Source organism: Oncorhynchus mykiss, chromosome 15, assembly GCF_057628025.1.
Source record: "Oncorhynchus mykiss isolate SJ-2025 chromosome 15, ASM5762802v1, whole genome shotgun sequence".
Taxonomy (NCBI): Eukaryota; Metazoa; Chordata; class Actinopteri; order Salmoniformes; family Salmonidae; genus Oncorhynchus; species Oncorhynchus mykiss.
This window is the reverse complement of record NC_143036.1, coordinates 82,877,334-82,895,052: the sequence shown is the minus strand read 5'-3', so window position 1 is coordinate 82,895,052 and position 17,719 is coordinate 82,877,334. Positions and strand designations below refer to the sequence as shown.

The window sequence follows — 17,719 nt, the reverse complement described above, 5'->3', positions numbered from 1 at the left end:
TGCACTACTTTAGACCAGATCCCTATATAGTGCACTACTTTAGACCAGAACCCTATTCCCTATATAGTGCACTACTTTAGACCAGGGCCCTATTCCCTATATAGTGCACTACTTTAGACCAGAGCCCTATTCCCTATATAGTACACTACTTTAAACCAGAGCCCTATTCCCTATATAGTGCACTACTTTAGACCAGGGCCCTATTCCCTATATAGTGCACTACTTTAGACCAGAGCCCTATTTCCTATATAGTGCACTACTTTAGACCAGAGCCCTATTTCCTATATAGTGCACTACTTTAGACCAGAGCCCTATTCCCTATATAGTGCACTACTTTAGACCAGAGCCCTATTCCCTATATAGTACACTACTATAGACCAGAGCCCTATTTCCTATATAGTGCACTACTTTAGACCAGAGCCCTATTTCCTATATAGTGCACTACTTTAGACCAGAGCCCTATTCCCTATATAGTGCACTACTTTAGACCAGAGCCCTATTTCCTATATAGTCCACTACTATAGACCAGAGCCCTATTCCCTATATAGTGCACTACTTTAGACCAGAGCCCTATTCCCTATATAGTACACTACTATAGACCAGAGCCCTATTCCCTATATAGTACACTACTATAGACCAGAGCCCTATTCTCTATATAGTGCACTACTTTAAACCAGAGCCCTATTCCCTATATAGTACACTACTTTAGACCAGAGCCCTATTGCCTATATAGTGCACTACTTTAGACCAGAGCCCTATTCCCTATATAGTGCACTACTTTAGACCAGAGTCCTATTCCCTATATAGTACACTACTATAGACCAGAGCCCTATTCCCTACATAGTGCATTACAATAGACCAGAACCCTATTCCCTATATAGTCCACTACTATAGACCAGAGCACAGTCTACTCTCCACCCTGGAGTGCGGGGGGGGGGGGTCAGTCTCCTCTCCACCCTGGGAGAGGGGGGGGTCAGTCTCCTCTCCACCCTGGGAGAGCAGGGGGTCAGTCTCCTCTCCACCCTGGGAGAGGGGGGGGGTCAGTCTCCTCTCCACCCTGGGAGAGCAGGGGGTCAGTCTCCTCCTCCACCCTGGGAGAGGGGGGGGGGGGGTCAGTCTCCTCTCCACCCTGGGAGAGGGGGGGGGGGGGGTCAGTCTCCTCTCCGCCCTGGGAGAGCAGGGGGTCAGTCTCCTCTCCACCCTGGGAGAGGGGGTGGGTCAGTCTCCTCTCCACCCTGGGAGAGCGGGGGGGGGGGGGGGGGTCAGTCTCCTCTCCACCCTGGGAGAGGGGGGGTCAGTTCCCACTACAGTCTCCTCTCCACCCTGGGAGAGCGGGGGTGGGTCAGTCTCCTCTCCCCTGGGAGAGCGGGGGGGTCAGTCTCCTCTCCACCCTGGGAGAGCGGGGGGGGGGTCAGTCTCCTCTCCACCCTGGGAGAGCGGGGGGGGGGTCAGTCTCCTCTCCACCCTGGGAGAGCGGGGGTGGGTCAGTCTCCTCTCCACCCTGGGAGAGCGGGGGGTCAGTCTCCTCTCCACCCTGGGAGCCATGTCTTCCACACAACAACCAGACAAAATGCATATACATGCATCGCTCGTCTATGTATAGACAGTATCCCACCATAACCCTGCAACACTCGTCTATGTATAGACAGTATCCCACCATAACCATGCATCACTCGTCTATGTATAGACAGTATCCCACCATAACCCTGCATCACTCGTCTATGTATAGACAGTATCCCACCATAACCCTGCATCACTCGTCTATGTATAGACAGTATCCCACCATAACCCTGCATCACTCGTCTATGTATAGACAGTATCCCACCATAACCATGCATCACTCGTCTATGTATAGACAGTATCCCACCATAACCATGCATCACTCGTCTATGTATAGACAGTATCCCACCATAACCATGCATCACTCGTCTATGTATAGACAGTATCCCACCATAACCCTGCATCACTCGTCTATGTATAGACAGTATCCCACCATAACCATGCATCACTCGTCTATGTATAGACAGTATCCCACCATAACCACGCAACACTCGTCTATGTATAGACAGTATCCCACCATAACCCTGCATCACTCGTCTATGTATAGACAGTATCCCACCATAACCCTGCATCGCTCGTCTATGTATAGACAGTATCCCACCATAACCCTGCATCACTCGTCTATGTATAGACAGTATCCCACCATAACCCTGCATCACTCGTCTATGTATAGACAGTATCCCACCATAACCCTGCATCACTCGTCTATGTATAGACAGTATCCCACCATAACCCTGCATCGCTCGTCTATGTATAGACAGTATCCCACCATAACCCTGCATCACTCGTCTATGTATAGACAGTATCCCACCATAACCCTGCATCACTCGTCTATGTATAGACAGTATCCCACCATAACCCTGCATCACTCGTCTATGTATAGACAGTATCCCACCATAACCATGCATCACTCGTCTATGTATAGACAGTATCCCACCATAACCCTGCATCACTCGTCTATGTATAGACAGTATCCCACCATAACCACGCATCACTCGTCTATGTATAGACAGTATCCCACCATAACCCTGCAACACTCGTCTATGTATAGACAGTATCCCACCATAACCCTGCATCACTCGTCTATGTATAGACAGTATCCCACCATAACCCTGCATCACTCGTCTATGTATAGACAGTATCCCACCATAACCCTGCATCACTCGTCTATGTATAGACAGTATCCCACCATAACCATGCATCACTCGTCTATGTATAGACAGTATCCCACCATAACCCTGCATCACTCGTCTATGTATAGACAGTATCCCACCATAACCATGCATAACTCGTCTATGTATAGACAGTATCCCACCATAACCCTGCAACACTCGTCTATGTATAGACAGTATCCCACCATAACCCTGCATCACTCGTCTATGTATAGACAGTATCCCACCATAACCACGCATCACTCGTCTATGTATAGACAGTATCCCACCATAACCATGCAACACTCGTCTATGTATAGACAGTATCCCACCATAACCCTGCATCACTCGTCTATGTATAGACAGTATCCCACCATAACCACGCAACACTCGTCTATGTATAGACAGTATCCCACCATAACCCTGCATCACTCGTCTATGTATAGACAGTATCCCACCATAACCCTGCATCACTCGTCTATGTATAGACAGTATCCCACCATAACCACGCATCACTCGTCTATGTATAGACAGTATCCCACCATAACCACGCATCACTCGTCTATGTATAGACAGTATCCCACCATAACAAACCAATTCCTCTTCAGGGGCTTCAGTTAGAAAGAACATGTTCTATGTGAGAAAATGCTTGATAAACCAGTGTCTCTACCGTGGGCCATGGATCCTAAAATAACCAGTCACACAAACCATAGGGCTGTCTTGAAAAGCCCAACCAAATCATTTCTAGCATTTTAGGAGTCTCATTGAAATGGTCTCATTGAAATGATCGTAAGAGTTTGATACTCTGATCAATCTTGAGTGGTTTGAGTACCGTACACATTCTTTATGAGCACAAATTAATTTATAAATATATGTAAAGTGACTTCGGAAAGTATTCAGACCCCTTGACTTTCTCCACATTTTGTTACGTTACAGCCTTATTCTAAAATTGATTAAACATTTTTTTTAAATACTCCGCAATCTACACACAACACCCCATAATGACATCACAATACCCCATAATGACATCACAATACCCCATAATGACATCACAATACCCCATAATGACATCACAATACCCCATAATGACATCACAATACCCCATAATGACATCACAATACCCCATAATGACATCACAATACCCCATAATGACATCACAATACCCCATAATAACATCACAATACTCCATAATGACAAAGCCAAAACAAGTTTTTAGAAATGTATTAAAAACAAAACAGAAATAGCTTATTAACTTAAGTACTCAGACCCTTTGCTATGAGGCTCGAAAATGAGCTCAGGTGCATCCTGTTTCCATTGATCATCCTTGAGATGTTTCTACAACTTGGAGTCCAGCTGGGGTAAATTCAATTGATTGGACATGATGTGGAAAGGCACATAACTGTCTATATAAAAAGGACCCACAGTTGCCAGGGCATGTCAGAGCAAAAACCAAGCCATGAGGTCGATGGAATTGTCCGTAAACCTCCGAGACAGGATTGTGTTGAGGCACAGGTCTGGGGAAGGGGAGCAAAAAATGTCAGCAGCACTGAAGGTCCCCAAGTGCCCTCCCATCATTCTTAAAATGGAAGAAGTTTGGAACCACCAAGACTCTTCATAGAGCTGGCAACCCCGCCAAACTGAGCAATCAGGGTAGAAGGGCCTTGGTCTGTGAGGTGACCAAGAACCCGATGGTCACTCTGACAGAGCTCCAGAGTTCCTCTGTGGAGATCGGAGAAACTTTCAGAAGGACAACTATCTCTGCAGCACTCCACCAATCAGGCCTTTATGGTAGAGTTGCCAGACGGAAGCCACTCCTCAGTAAAAGGCACATGACAGCCCGTTTGGAGTTTGCCAAAAGGCACCTAAAGATTCTCAGACCATGAGAAACAAGATTCTCTGGTCTGATGAAAGCAAGATTGAACTGTTTGGTCTGAAGGCCAAGCGTAACGTCTGGAGGAAACCTGGCACCATCCCTACGGTGAAGCATGGTGGTGGCAGCATCATGCTGTGGGGATGTTTTTCAGCGGCAGGGACTGGGAGACTAGTCAAGATTGAGGGAAAGATGAACGGAGCAAAGTACAGAGAGATCCTTGATGAAAACCTGCTCCAGAGTGCTCAGGACGCTCAGACTAGGGCGAAGGTTCACCTTCCAACAGGACAACGACCCTAAGCACACAGATAAGACAACGCAGGAGTGGCTTCGGGACAAGTCTCTGAATGTCCTTGAGTGGCCCAGCCGGAGCCCAGACTTGAACCCGATCAAACATCTCTGGAGAGACCTGAAAACAGCTGTGCAGCGACGCTCCCCATCCAACCTGACAGAGAGGATCTGCAGAGAAGAATGGGAGAAACTCCCACTTTTAATACGGTATGACTACTTGCATAAAAACTGTGGATAGAAACGTGAGGCCGGCGAGAACTGTTCCATGAAAATAACTCCAAATGCGCACATCATGTGTATATCTGGGGCAGGTGGCTGTGACACCTCTGGACTCTAATTGGCCTCCGTCTGGACCATGTTTTACTGTTTGGGGGCAATATGACTTGTGATCAAAAAGGACAGAATTCAAATTCAATTACATTCTCTGATTCTCTGACCATTAAAAGAGATTCTCCTGTACTTTTTAGCCAGTAGTTCTGAAGGTAAACGCTCACTAGCCAATAGTGGTTCTCGATAAAATGGCGGACTACGTCACATCGGAACAGATATATGTCATTACTCTCTCCACTCTGCATCTTGATTCGTTGTCACTCAAAAGGGCGAGGGGCTGAAGCTCATTGGCTAGAAATCAAATTGCTAGGGGGCTAGCCCATGTGGGAGGAGGGGTGGAGCAGCACAGCTTCCAGAAATACTGTTGCTTTCAAACTCGGGATTCCGTGGCTAATTGAGGTAAGACTAATTCTTGCGCATAGATTATGCTTGTATGATCTACACATTGACACATCCTGCCCAAAGCTGGAGGTTTCAAAAATACTTACTAGTAGCCAAAGTTCTGGAGCCTGTCTAACTGTTCTATTTGAATTCTGTTTGATTCTATGTGCATTCTATTTGAATTCTGTTTGATTCTATTTGGATTCTATTTGAATTCTGTTTGATTCTATTTGCATTCTATTTGAATTCTGTTTGATTCTATTTGGATTCTGTTGACTGCTGAATGGGGGCCAATATTATTCACTAAGCTTGGAAGATATCCTGAAGATTTGCAGATATCCCGCGTGGACAAAATTTCAACAGACAATAAAGATATTGTATTTATTGAGAAGGCATACAATAACAGTCAAGCACTTTTGGGAAGGAGAAAGTTTAGCTACCTGAGTATACCTTTAAAAAAAATCTGACTAATTTGGCCTACTTATTGATGTAATTACCTGGATCCCAGGTGAATTGGTTTATGAGTTCTACTGTAACCAGAGAAACCACTAGTATCAACAGCAGGTTACTCAAGGTCCCAAAGTTAAGCTGACAGGGAATTGATTGAGGATTTTGGTTTGGCTAGTTGCACAATTTACAACTTTTTCTATTTGACTAATGATGCAATTGTGATTTTGGCATTAATTTATATTATGGTCAATTGGATACGTTTGATATGTCACTCACAAAATACCTTTTGACTGTTGCATCATGTTCTTTATTTGAATTGCACGTCTTCGATACAGGCCTTCTTGCATTGAAAGCAAAAATATGTTTTTAAATAGCTGTTGAAAAATGTTTTAACTTTACATAAATGTAACGTTAGCTAGGAGCATATCATTTGAGCCATGATGATGGAAGAGGCCTAGCTTAGTGTATAGCTATTAATATTCGTGCGCTAATAATTCTGCATGAACCTCCATAACATTGGATCTATAATGTAAAATAATGTACATTTTATCAACCAAAACAAAGCCGATCTTTGCACAGACATATCAGCTCCCGTCGACAGCCCACGATGGGGTTCTCTGCATCGAATTGACGAAAATCCCTGATGAATTGTTCATAAATATCAATACAAGTTTGTCCGTTAGCTATATCGATATAAAACGATGTATTATCAAGCCGTACGCGGTAGATCGTTGAAGTCAAACGGTGCCAGGTAGCGAACAGAGAGCTGGGATGCAGCCGCCGCAGAGAGAGAGAGAGAGAGAGAGAGAGAGAGACCTGCTGGAGAGAGAAAAAAAACTCGAAAACCAAATGAAATATAGGCAGGCCTGAAATAAACACTGCCGTCAGCGTACTATTACACAAATCTAACGTGATCGATGTAGTCTAACGCAAAATGTACCTTAAGGAATAACGGCAAATACAAAGAGGACGAAGGACACGTTAGTGATGGAAATCATTTTCATTTTAGTGCATCATCTCGCCCCCTGCAATGCATCCCCACGATCCATATTACAGCCGGTGTTTCCTAAAGATCCCCATCCAGCAACCTCCACTCGGTACCCCCGTCTCGCCATGCCCAGCTTCACCCCCGTCTCCCCGGTCCATACCTCCTCGTCCTGCGGACATTCCGGGATCCCCACCGAACAGGCGGGGTCCAGGCAGGCTCCCAGCTCCTCCAGTCCCCGCTCCCGCTCCGGGTCTCGGTCCATCGTGTCACCGTTGAAGACGGGCGGTGGGGACTCGGCGTTACTCAACGCCGCCATTTTAAACTGCGATCAGCTGAGTGGAAAATAATCGAGGAGAGGAGACAGGAGGGGGAGACAGATTCAAGAAATGTAGCTAGCTGGCTAGTAAAGCACCGGGATGTGATGGTTTTGGGGTACACGAGGAAATCAGGGTACCACTTTCCTCCGTTCTGTGTCAGTGACTATTTCTATTGTTTTATCATGTCAATAACGAGTATTTAATTTGTTTCAGTGACCGCATTTGATTTTGTTTACTGATTAGTAGCTTACAACTGCATCAAGTGCACCTGCAAAATGAAACGCAACCAAATACAAAACACATTAACCACAAAACAAATGTATAGCACCAACCTTTGTAGGTCTACCATCATACACAGACAGGCTAACCAAACCCGAGCTGAGATTTTAACTCCAGTAGTTAAAATCTCAGCTAGACCAGAGAGGTAAAAAGGCGAACAGAGAGGGCTAAAATTGTTTCGTCCGCTAGGCGACGAGTATTTATAATGGAGACCAACGTAGCCACAGGAAAAGGGGAAACCAGTGAAGAACAAACACCATTGTAAATACAACCCATATTTATGTATATTTATTGTCCCTTTAACTATTTATACATCGTTACAACACCGTATATATACATAATATGACATCTGAAATGTATTTATTATTTTGGAACTTCTGTGACTGTAATGTTTACTGTTCATTTGTATTGTTTATTTCACTTTTGTTTATTATCTACTTCACTTGCTTTGGCAATGTAAACACACGTTTCCCATGCCAATAAAGCTCCTTAAATTGAAATTGAAATTGATTTTCTCTACTCTGTCAGAGATACGAAGCAGAGACAGATCCTTAACAAGTACAGGCTGAGTGACCTCCGATTGACATAGAATCTGGGCAGACATTAAAAGACATGGCGACCCAAAGAGGAGCGTGTATGTGGTCACTGCACGACAGGGGAGGTAGAGACAGAGATGCACTTTCTCCTTTACTGTGAGAAATATAATCCTCGCCAAGAGATTCATTATTCGTAGAAATTACTACCTTTATTCCACATTTGATCTTATTAAAAGGAAAAACAACAAATACTCATAGGTGAATGAAGGAGCAACGACTCCTCTTGCATAATAATTTTGCACGCCCAATTTTTCAGTTTTTGATTTGTTAAAAAAGTTTGAAATATCCAATAAATGTCGTTCCACTTCATGATTGTGTCCCACTTGTTGTTGATTCTTCACAAAAAAAAATACAGTTTTATATCTTTATGTTTGAAGCCTGAAATGTGGCAAAAGGTCGCAAAGTTCAAGGGGACCGAATACTTTCGCAAGGCACTGTATTTGCCTCCCAAAGCCTGGGAGACGTTGAATAATTAACTTAATTATTATTAGGGTTGTGATTATTATGCCTAATAGTGGTACGAGTAGTTGGGGTGATGGTAATGATATCCGTTTAATTAATGATGGTGGTGGTGGTGGTGGTATAGTATTGTTGATAATTAATGATGGTTGTGGTAGTGGTGGTATAGTATTGTTGATAATTAATGATGGTTGTGGTAGTGGTGGTATAGTATTGTTGATAATTAATGATGGTTGTGGTAGTGGTGGTGGTGGTGGTATAGTATTGTTGATAATTAATGATGGTTGTGGTAGTGGTGGTGGTGGTGGTATAGTATTGTTGATAATTAATGATGGTTGTGGTAGTGGTGGTATAGTATTGTTGATAATTAATGATGGTTGTGGTGGTGGTGGTGGTATAGTATTGTTGATAATTAATGATGGTTGTGGTGGTAGTGGTGGTATAGTATTGTTGATAATTAATGATGGTTGTGGTGGTAGTGGTATAGTATTGTTGATAATTAATGATGGTTGTGGTGGTAGTGGTGGTATAGTATTGTTGATAATTAATGATGGTTGTGGTGGTGGTGGTATAGTATTGTTGATAATTAATGATAATTAATTAATGATAATTAATGATAATTAATGATGGTTGTGGTAGTGGTGGTATAGTATTGTTGATAATTAATGATGGTTGTGGTGGTAGTGGTGGTATAGTATTGTTGATAATTAATGATGGTTGTGGTAGTGGTGGTGGTATAGTATTGTTGATAATTAATGATGGTTGTGGTAGTGGTGGTGGTATAGTATTGTTGATAATTAATGATGGTTGTGGTAGTGGTGGTATAGTATTGTTGATAATGAATGATGGTTGTGGTAGTGGTGGTATAGTATTGTTGATAATTAATGATGGTTGTGGTGGTGGTGGTGGTATAGTATTGTTGATAATTAATGATGGTTGTGGTAGTGGTGGTGGTATAGTATTGTTGATAATTAATGATGGTTGTGGTAGTGGTGGTATAGTATTGTTGATAATTAATTATGGTTGTGGTGGTGGTGGTGGTGGTATAGTATTGTTGATAATTAATGATGGTTGTGGTAGTGGTGGTATAGTATTGTTGATAATTAATGATGGTTGTGGTGGTGGTGGTATAGTATTGTTGATAATTAATGATGGTTGTGGCAGTTGTGGTATAGTATTGTTGATAATTAATGATGGTTGTGGTGGTGGTGGTATAGTATTGTTGATAATTAATGATGGTTGTGGTAGTGGTGGTATAGTATTGTTGATAATTAATGATGGTTGTGGTGGTGGTGGTGGTGGTATAGTATTGTTGATAATTAATGATGGTTGTGGTGGTGGTGGTGGTATAGTATTGTTGATAATTAATGATGGTTGTGGTAGTGGTGGTATAGTATTGTTGATAATTAATGATGGTTGTGGTAGTGGTGGTATAGTATTGTTGATAATTAATGATGGTTGTGGTGGTGGTGGTGGTGGTATAGTATTGTTGATAATTAATGATAGTTGTGGTAGTGGTGGTATAGTATTGTTGATAATTAATGATAGTTGTGGTAGTGGTGGTATAGTATTGTTGATCATTAATGATGGTTGTGGTAGTGGTGGTATAGTATTGTTGATAATTAATGATGGTTGTGGTAGTGGTGGTATAGTATTGTTGATAATTAATGATGGTTGTGGTAGTGGTGGTATAGTATTGTTGATAATTAATGATGGTTGTGGTAGTGGTGGTATAGTATTGTTGATAATTAATGATAGTTGTGGTGGTGGTGGTATAGTATTGTTGATAATTAATGATGGTTGTGGTAGTGGTGGTATAGTATTGTTGATAATTAATGATGGTTGTGGTGGTGGTGGTGGTGGTATAGTATTGTTGATAATTAATGATAGTTGTGGTAGTGGTGGTATAGTATTGTTGATAATTAATGATAGTTGTGGTGGTGGTGGTGGTATAGTATTGTTGATAATTAATGATGGTTGTGGTAGTGGTGGTATAGTATTGTTGATAATTAATGATAGTTGTGGTGGTATAGTATTGTTGAAATTGAATGATGGTTGTGGTGGTGGTGGTATAGTATTGTTGATAATTAATGATGGTTGTGGTGGTGGTGGTATAGTATTGTTGATAATTAATGATGGTTGTGGTAGTGGTGGTATAGTATTGTTGATAATTAATGATGGTTGTGGTGGTGGTGGTATAGTATTGTTGATAATTAATGATGGTTGTGGTAGTGGTGGTGGTGGTGGTATAGTATTGTTGATAATTAATGATGGTTGTGGTGGTAGTGGTGGTATAGTATTGTTGATAATTAATGATGGTTGTGGTGGTAGTGGTATAGTATTGTTGATAATTAATGATGGTTGTGGTGGTAGTGGTGGTATAGTATTGTTGATAATTAATGATGGTTGTGGTGGTGGTGGTATAGTATTGTTGATAATTAATGATAATTAATTAATGATAATTAATGATAATTAATGATGGTTGTGGTAGTGGTGGTATAGTATTGTTGATAATTAATGATGGTTGTGGTGGTAGTGGTGGTATAGTATTGTTGATAATTAATGATGGTTGTGGTAGTGGTGGTGGTATAGTATTGTTGATAATTAATGATGGTTGTGGTAGTGGTGGTGGTATAGTATTGTTGATAATTAATGATGGTTGTGGTAGTGGTGGTATAGTATTGTTGATAATGAATGATGGTTGTGGTAGTGGTGGTATAGTATTGTTGATAATTAATGATGGTTGTGGTGGTGGTGGTGGTATAGTATTGTTGATAATTAATGATGGTTGTGGTAGTGGTGGTGGTATAGTATTGTTGATAATTAATGATGGTTGTGGTAGTGGTGGTATAGTATTGTTGATAATTAATTATGGTTGTGGTGGTGGTGGTGGTGGTATAGTATTGTTGATAATTAATGATGGTTGTGGTAGTGGTGGTATAGTATTGTTGATAATTAATGATGGTTGTGGTGGTGGTGGTATAGTATTGTTGATAATTAATGATGGTTGTGGCAGTTGTGGTATAGTATTGTTGATAATTAATGATGGTTGTGGTGGTGGTGGTATAGTATTGTTGATAATTAATGATGGTTGTGGTAGTGGTGGTATAGTATTGTTGATAATTAATGATGGTTGTGGTGGTGGTGGTGGTGGTATAGTATTGTTGATAATTAATGATGGTTGTGGTGGTGGTGGTGGTATAGTATTGTTGATAATTAATGATGGTTGTGGTAGTGGTGGTATAGTATTGTTGATAATTAATGATGGTTGTGGTAGTGGTGGTATAGTATTGTTGATAATTAATGATGGTTGTGGTGGTGGTGGTGGTGGTATAGTATTGTTGATAATTAATGATAGTTGTGGTAGTGGTGGTATAGTATTGTTGATAATTAATGATAGTTGTGGTAGTGGTGGTATAGTATTGTTGATCATTAATGATGGTTGTGGTAGTGGTGGTATAGTATTGTTGATAATTAATGATGGTTGTGGTAGTGGTGGTATAGTATTGTTGATAATTAATGATGGTTGTGGTAGTGGTGGTATAGTATTGTTGATAATTAATGATGGTTGTGGTAGTGGTGGTATAGTATTGTTGATAATTAATGATAGTTGTGGTGGTGGTGGTATAGTATTGTTGATAATTAATGATGGTTGTGGTAGTGGTGGTATAGTATTGTTGATAATTAATGATGGTTGTGGTGGTGGTGGTGGTGGTATAGTATTGTTGATAATTAATGATAGTTGTGGTAGTGGTGGTATAGTATTGTTGATAATTAATGATAGTTGTGGTGGTGGTGGTGGTATAGTATTGTTGATAATTAATGATGGTTGTGGTAGTGGTGGTATAGTATTGTTGATAATTAATGATAGTTGTGGTGGTATAGTATTGTTGAAATTGAATGATGGTTGTGGTGGTGGTGGTATAGTATTGTTGATAATTAATGATGGTTGTGGTGGTGGTGGTATAGTATTGTTGATAATTAATGATGGTTGTGGTAGTGGTGGTATAGTATTGTTGATAATTAATGATGGTTGTGGTGGTGGTGGTATAGTATTGTTGATAATTAATGATGGTTGTGGTTGTGGTGGTATAGTATTGTTGATAATTAATGATAGTTGTGGTGGTATAGTATTGTTGAAATTGAATGATGGTTGTGGTGGTGGTGGTATAGTATTGTTGATAATTAATGATGGTTGTGGTGGTGGTGGTATAGTATTGTTGATAATGAATGATGGTTGTGGTAGTGGTGGTATAGTATTGTTGATAATTAATGATAGTTGTGGTTGTGGTGGTATAGTATTGTTGATAATTAATGATGGTTGTGGCAGTTGTGGTATAGTATTGTTGATAATTAATGATGGTTGTGGTGGTGGTGGTATAGTATTGTTGATAATTAATGATGGTTGTGGTTGTGGTGGTATAGTATTGTTGATCATTAATGATGGTTGTGGTAGTGGTGGTATAGTATTGTTGATAATTAATTATGGTTGTGGTAGTGGTGGTATAGTATTGTTGATAATTAATGATAGTTGTGGTGGTGGTGGTATAGTATTGTTGATAATTAATGATGGTTGTGGTAGTGGTGGTATAGTATTGTTGATAATTAATGATAGTTGTGGTAGTGGTGGTGGTGGTGGTATAGTATTGTTGATAATTAATGATGGTTGTGGTAGTGGTGGTATAGTATTGTTGATAATTAATGATAGTTGTGGTAGTGGTGGTATAGTATTGTTGATAATTAATGATGGTTGTGGTGGTGGTGGTGGTGGTATAGTATTGTTGATAATTAATGATGGTTGTGGTGGTGGTGGTGGTATAGTATTGTTGATAATTAATGATGGTTGTGGTAGTGGTGGTATAGTATTGTTGATAATTAATGATGGTTGTGGTAGTGGTGGTATAGTATTGTTGATAATTAATGATGGTTGTGGTGGTGGTGGTGGTGGTATAGTATTGTTGATAATTAATGATAGTTGTGGTAGTGGTGGTATAGTATTGTTGATAATTAATGATAGTTGTGGTAGTGGTGGTATAGTATTGTTGATCATTAATGATGGTTGTGGTAGTGGTGGTATAGTATTGTTGATAATTAATGATGGTTGTGGTAGTGGTGGTATAGTATTGTTGATAATTAATGATAGTTGTGGTAGTGGTGGTATAGTATTGTTGATAATTAATGATAGTTGTGGTAGTGGTGGTATAGTATTGTTGATAATTAATGATAGTTGTGGTGGTGGTGGTATAGTATTGTTGATAATTAATGATGGTTGTGGTAGTGGTGGTATAGTATTGTTGATAATTAATGATGGTTGTGGTGGTGGTGGTGGTGGTATAGTATTGTTGATAATTAATGATAGTTGTGGTAGTGGTGGTATAGTATTGTTGATAATTAATGATAGTTGTGGTGGTGGTGGTGGTATAGTATTGTTGATAATTAATGATGGTTGTGGTAGTGGTGGTATAGTATTGTTGATAATTAATGATAGTTGTGGTGGTATAGTATTGTTGAAATTGAATGATGGTTGTGGTGGTGGTGGTATAGTATTGTTGATAATTAATGATGGTTGTGGTGGTGGTGGTATAGTATTGTTGATAATTAATGATGGTTGTGGTAGTGGTGGTATAGTATTGTTGATAATTAATGATGGTTGTGGTGGTGGTGGTATAGTATTGTTGATAATTAATGATGGTTGTGGTTGTGGTGGTATAGTATTGTTGATAATTAATGATGGTTGTGGCAGTTGTGGTATAGTATTGTTGATAATTAATGATGGTTGTGGTGGTAGTTGTGGTATAGTATTGTTGATAATTAATGATAGTTGTGGTGGTATAGTATTGTTGAAATTGAATGATGGTTGTGGTGGTGGTGGTATAGTATTGTTGATAATTAATGATGGTTGTGGTGGTGGTGGTATAGTATTGTTGATAATGAATGATGGTTGTGGTAGTGGTGGTATAGTATTGTTGATAATTAATGATAGTTGTGGTTGTGGTGGTATAGTATTGTTGATAATTAATGATGGTTGTGGCAGTTGTGGTATAGTATTGTTGATAATTAATGATGGTTGTGGTGGTAGTTGTGGTATAGTATTGTTGATAATTAATGATGGTTGTGGTGGTGGTGGTATAGTATTGTTGATAATTAATGATGGTTGTGGTGGTGGTGGTATAGTATTGTTGATAATTAATGATAATTAATTAATGATAATTAATGATAATTAATGATGGTTGTGGTAGTGGTGGTATAGTATTGTTGATAATTAATGATGGTTGTGGTGGTAGTGGTGGTATAGTATTGTTGATAATTAATGATGGTTGTGGTAGTGGTGGTGGTATAGTATTGTTGATAATTAATGATGGTTGTGGTAGTGGTGGTGGTATAGTATTGTTGATAATTAATGATGGTTGTGGTAGTGGTGGTATAGTATTGTTGATAATGAATGATGGTTGTGGTAGTGGTGGTATAGTATTGTTGATAATTAATGATGGTTGTGGTGGTGGTGGTGGTATAGTATTGTTGATAATTAATGATGGTTGTGGTAGTGGTGGTGGTATAGTATTGTTGATAATTAATGATGGTTGTGGTAGTGGTGGTATAGTATTGTTGATAATTAATTATGGTTGTGGTGGTGGTGGTGGTGGTATAGTATTGTTGATAATTAATGATGGTTGTGGTAGTGGTGGTATAGTATTGTTGATAATTAATGATGGTTGTGGTGGTGGTGGTATAGTATTGTTGATAATTAATGATGGTTGTGGCAGTTGTGGTATAGTATTGTTGATAATTAATGATGGTTGTGGTGGTGGTGGTATAGTATTGTTGATAATTAATGATGGTTGTGGTAGTGGTGGTATAGTATTGTTGATAATTAATGATGGTTGTGGTGGTGGTGGTGGTGGTATAGTATTGTTGATAATTAATGATGGTTGTGGTGGTGGTGGTGGTATAGTATTGTTGATAATTAATGATGGTTGTGGTAGTGGTGGTATAGTATTGTTGATAATTAATGATGGTTGTGGTAGTGGTGGTATAGTATTGTTGATAATTAATGATGGTTGTGGTGGTGGTATAGTATTGTTGATAATTAATGATAGTTGTGGTAGTGGTGGTATAGTATTGTTGATAATTAATGATAGTTGTGGTAGTGGTGGTATAGTATTGTTGATCATTAATGATGGTTGTGGTAGTGGTGGTATAGTATTGTTGATAATTAATGATGGTTGTGGTAGTGGTGGTATAGTATTGTTGATAATTAATGATGGTTGTGGTAGTGGTGGTATAGTATTGTTGATAATAAATGATGGTTGTGGTAGTGGTGGTATAGTATTGTTGATAATTAATGATAGTTGTGGTGGTGGTGGTATAGTATTGTTGATAATTAATGATGGTTGTGGTAGTGGTGGTATAGTATTGTTGATAATTAATGATGGTTGTGGTGGTGGTGGTGGTGGTATAGTATTGTTGATAATTAATGATAGTTGTGGTAGTGGTGGTATAGTATTGTTGATAATTAATGATAGTTGTGGTGGTGGTGGTGGTATAGTATTGTTGATAATTAATGATGGTTGTGGTAGTGGTGGTATAGTATTGTTGATAATTAATGATAGTTGTGGTGGTATAGTATTGTTGAAATTGAATGATGGTTGTGGTGGTGGTGGTATAGTATTGTTGATAATTAATGATGGTTGTGGTGGTGGTGGTATAGTATTGTTGATAATTAATGATGGTTGTGGTAGTGGTGGTATAGTATTGTTGATAATTAATGATGGTTGTGGTGGTGGTGGTATAGTATTGTTGATAATTAATGATGGTTGTGGTTGTGGTGGTATAGTATTGTTGATAATTAATGATAGTTGTGGTGGTATAGTATTGTTGAAATTGAATGATGGTTGTGGTGGTGGTGGTATAGTATTGTTGATAATTAATGATGGTTGTGGTGGTGGTGGTATAGTATTGTTGATAATGAATGATGGTTGTGGTAGTGGTGGTATAGTATTGTTGATAATTAATGATAGTTGTGGTTGTGGTGGTATAGTATTGTTGATCATTAATGATGGTTGTGGCAGTTGTGGTATAGTATTGTTGATAATTAATGATGGTTGTGGTGGTGGTGGTATAGTATTGTTGATAATTAATGATGGTTGTGGTTGTGGTGGTATAGTATTGTTGATCATTAATGATGGTTGTGGTAGTGGTGGTATAGTATTGTTGATAATTAATGATGGTTGTGGTAGTGGTGGTATAGTATTGTTGATAATTAATGATAGTTGTGGTGGTGGTGGTATAGTATTGTTGATAATTAATGATGGTTGTGGTAGTGGTGGTATAGTATTGTTGATAATTAATGATAGTTGTGGTAGTGGTGGTGGTGGTGGTATAGTATTGTTGATAATTAATGATGGTTGTGGTAGTGGTGGTATAGTATTGTTGATAATTAATGATAGTTGTGGTAGTGGTGGTATAGTATTGTTGATAATTAATGATGGTTGTGGTGGTGGTGGTGGTGGTATAGTATTGTTGATAATTAATGATGGTTGTGGTGGTGGTGGTGGTATAGTATTGTTGATAATTAATGATGGTTGTGGTAGTGGTGGTATAGTATTGTTGATAATTAATGATGGTTGTGGTAGTGGTGGTATAGTATTGTTGATAATTAATGATGGTTGTGGTGGTGGTGGTGGTGGTATAGTATTGTTGATAATTAATGATAGTTGTGGTAGTGGTGGTATAGTATTGTTGATAATTAATGATAGTTGTGGTAGTGGTGGTATAGTATTGTTGATCATTAATGATGGTTGTGGTAGTGGTGGTATAGTATTGTTGATAATTAATGATGGTTGTGGTAGTGGTGGTATAGTATTGTTGATAATTAATGATGGTTGTGGTAGTGGTGGTATAGTATTGTTGATAATTAATGATGGTTGTGGTAGTGGTGGTATAGTATTGTTGATAATTAATGATAGTTGTGGTGGTGGTGGTATAGTATTGTTGATAATTAATGATGGTTGTGGTAGTGGTGGTATAGTATTGTTGATAATTAATGA

General features: G+C 39.3%; 1 protein-coding gene across 4 annotated transcripts in view; it reads right to left on the bottom strand.

The window, feature by feature from the left end:
- Positions 1 to 7,406, bottom strand: part of braf (B-Raf proto-oncogene, serine/threonine kinase) — a 51,376-nt gene extending 43,970 nt beyond the window's left edge. For 3 of the 4 annotated variants that reach the window (XM_090201405.1, XM_090201407.1, XM_090201408.1), the window contains exon 1: positions 7,182 to 7,374. In XM_090201405.1, coding sequence (XP_090057531.1) covers positions 7,182 to 7,337 — 156 coding nt within the window. In that variant the 5' untranslated portion in view covers positions 7,338 to 7,374. Of the gene's footprint in view, positions 1 to 7,181 lie in introns of all 4 variants that reach the window. The other variant, XM_090201406.1, reaches the window with a different exon arrangement.
- Positions 7,407 to 17,719: the final 10,313 nt, after the last annotated feature.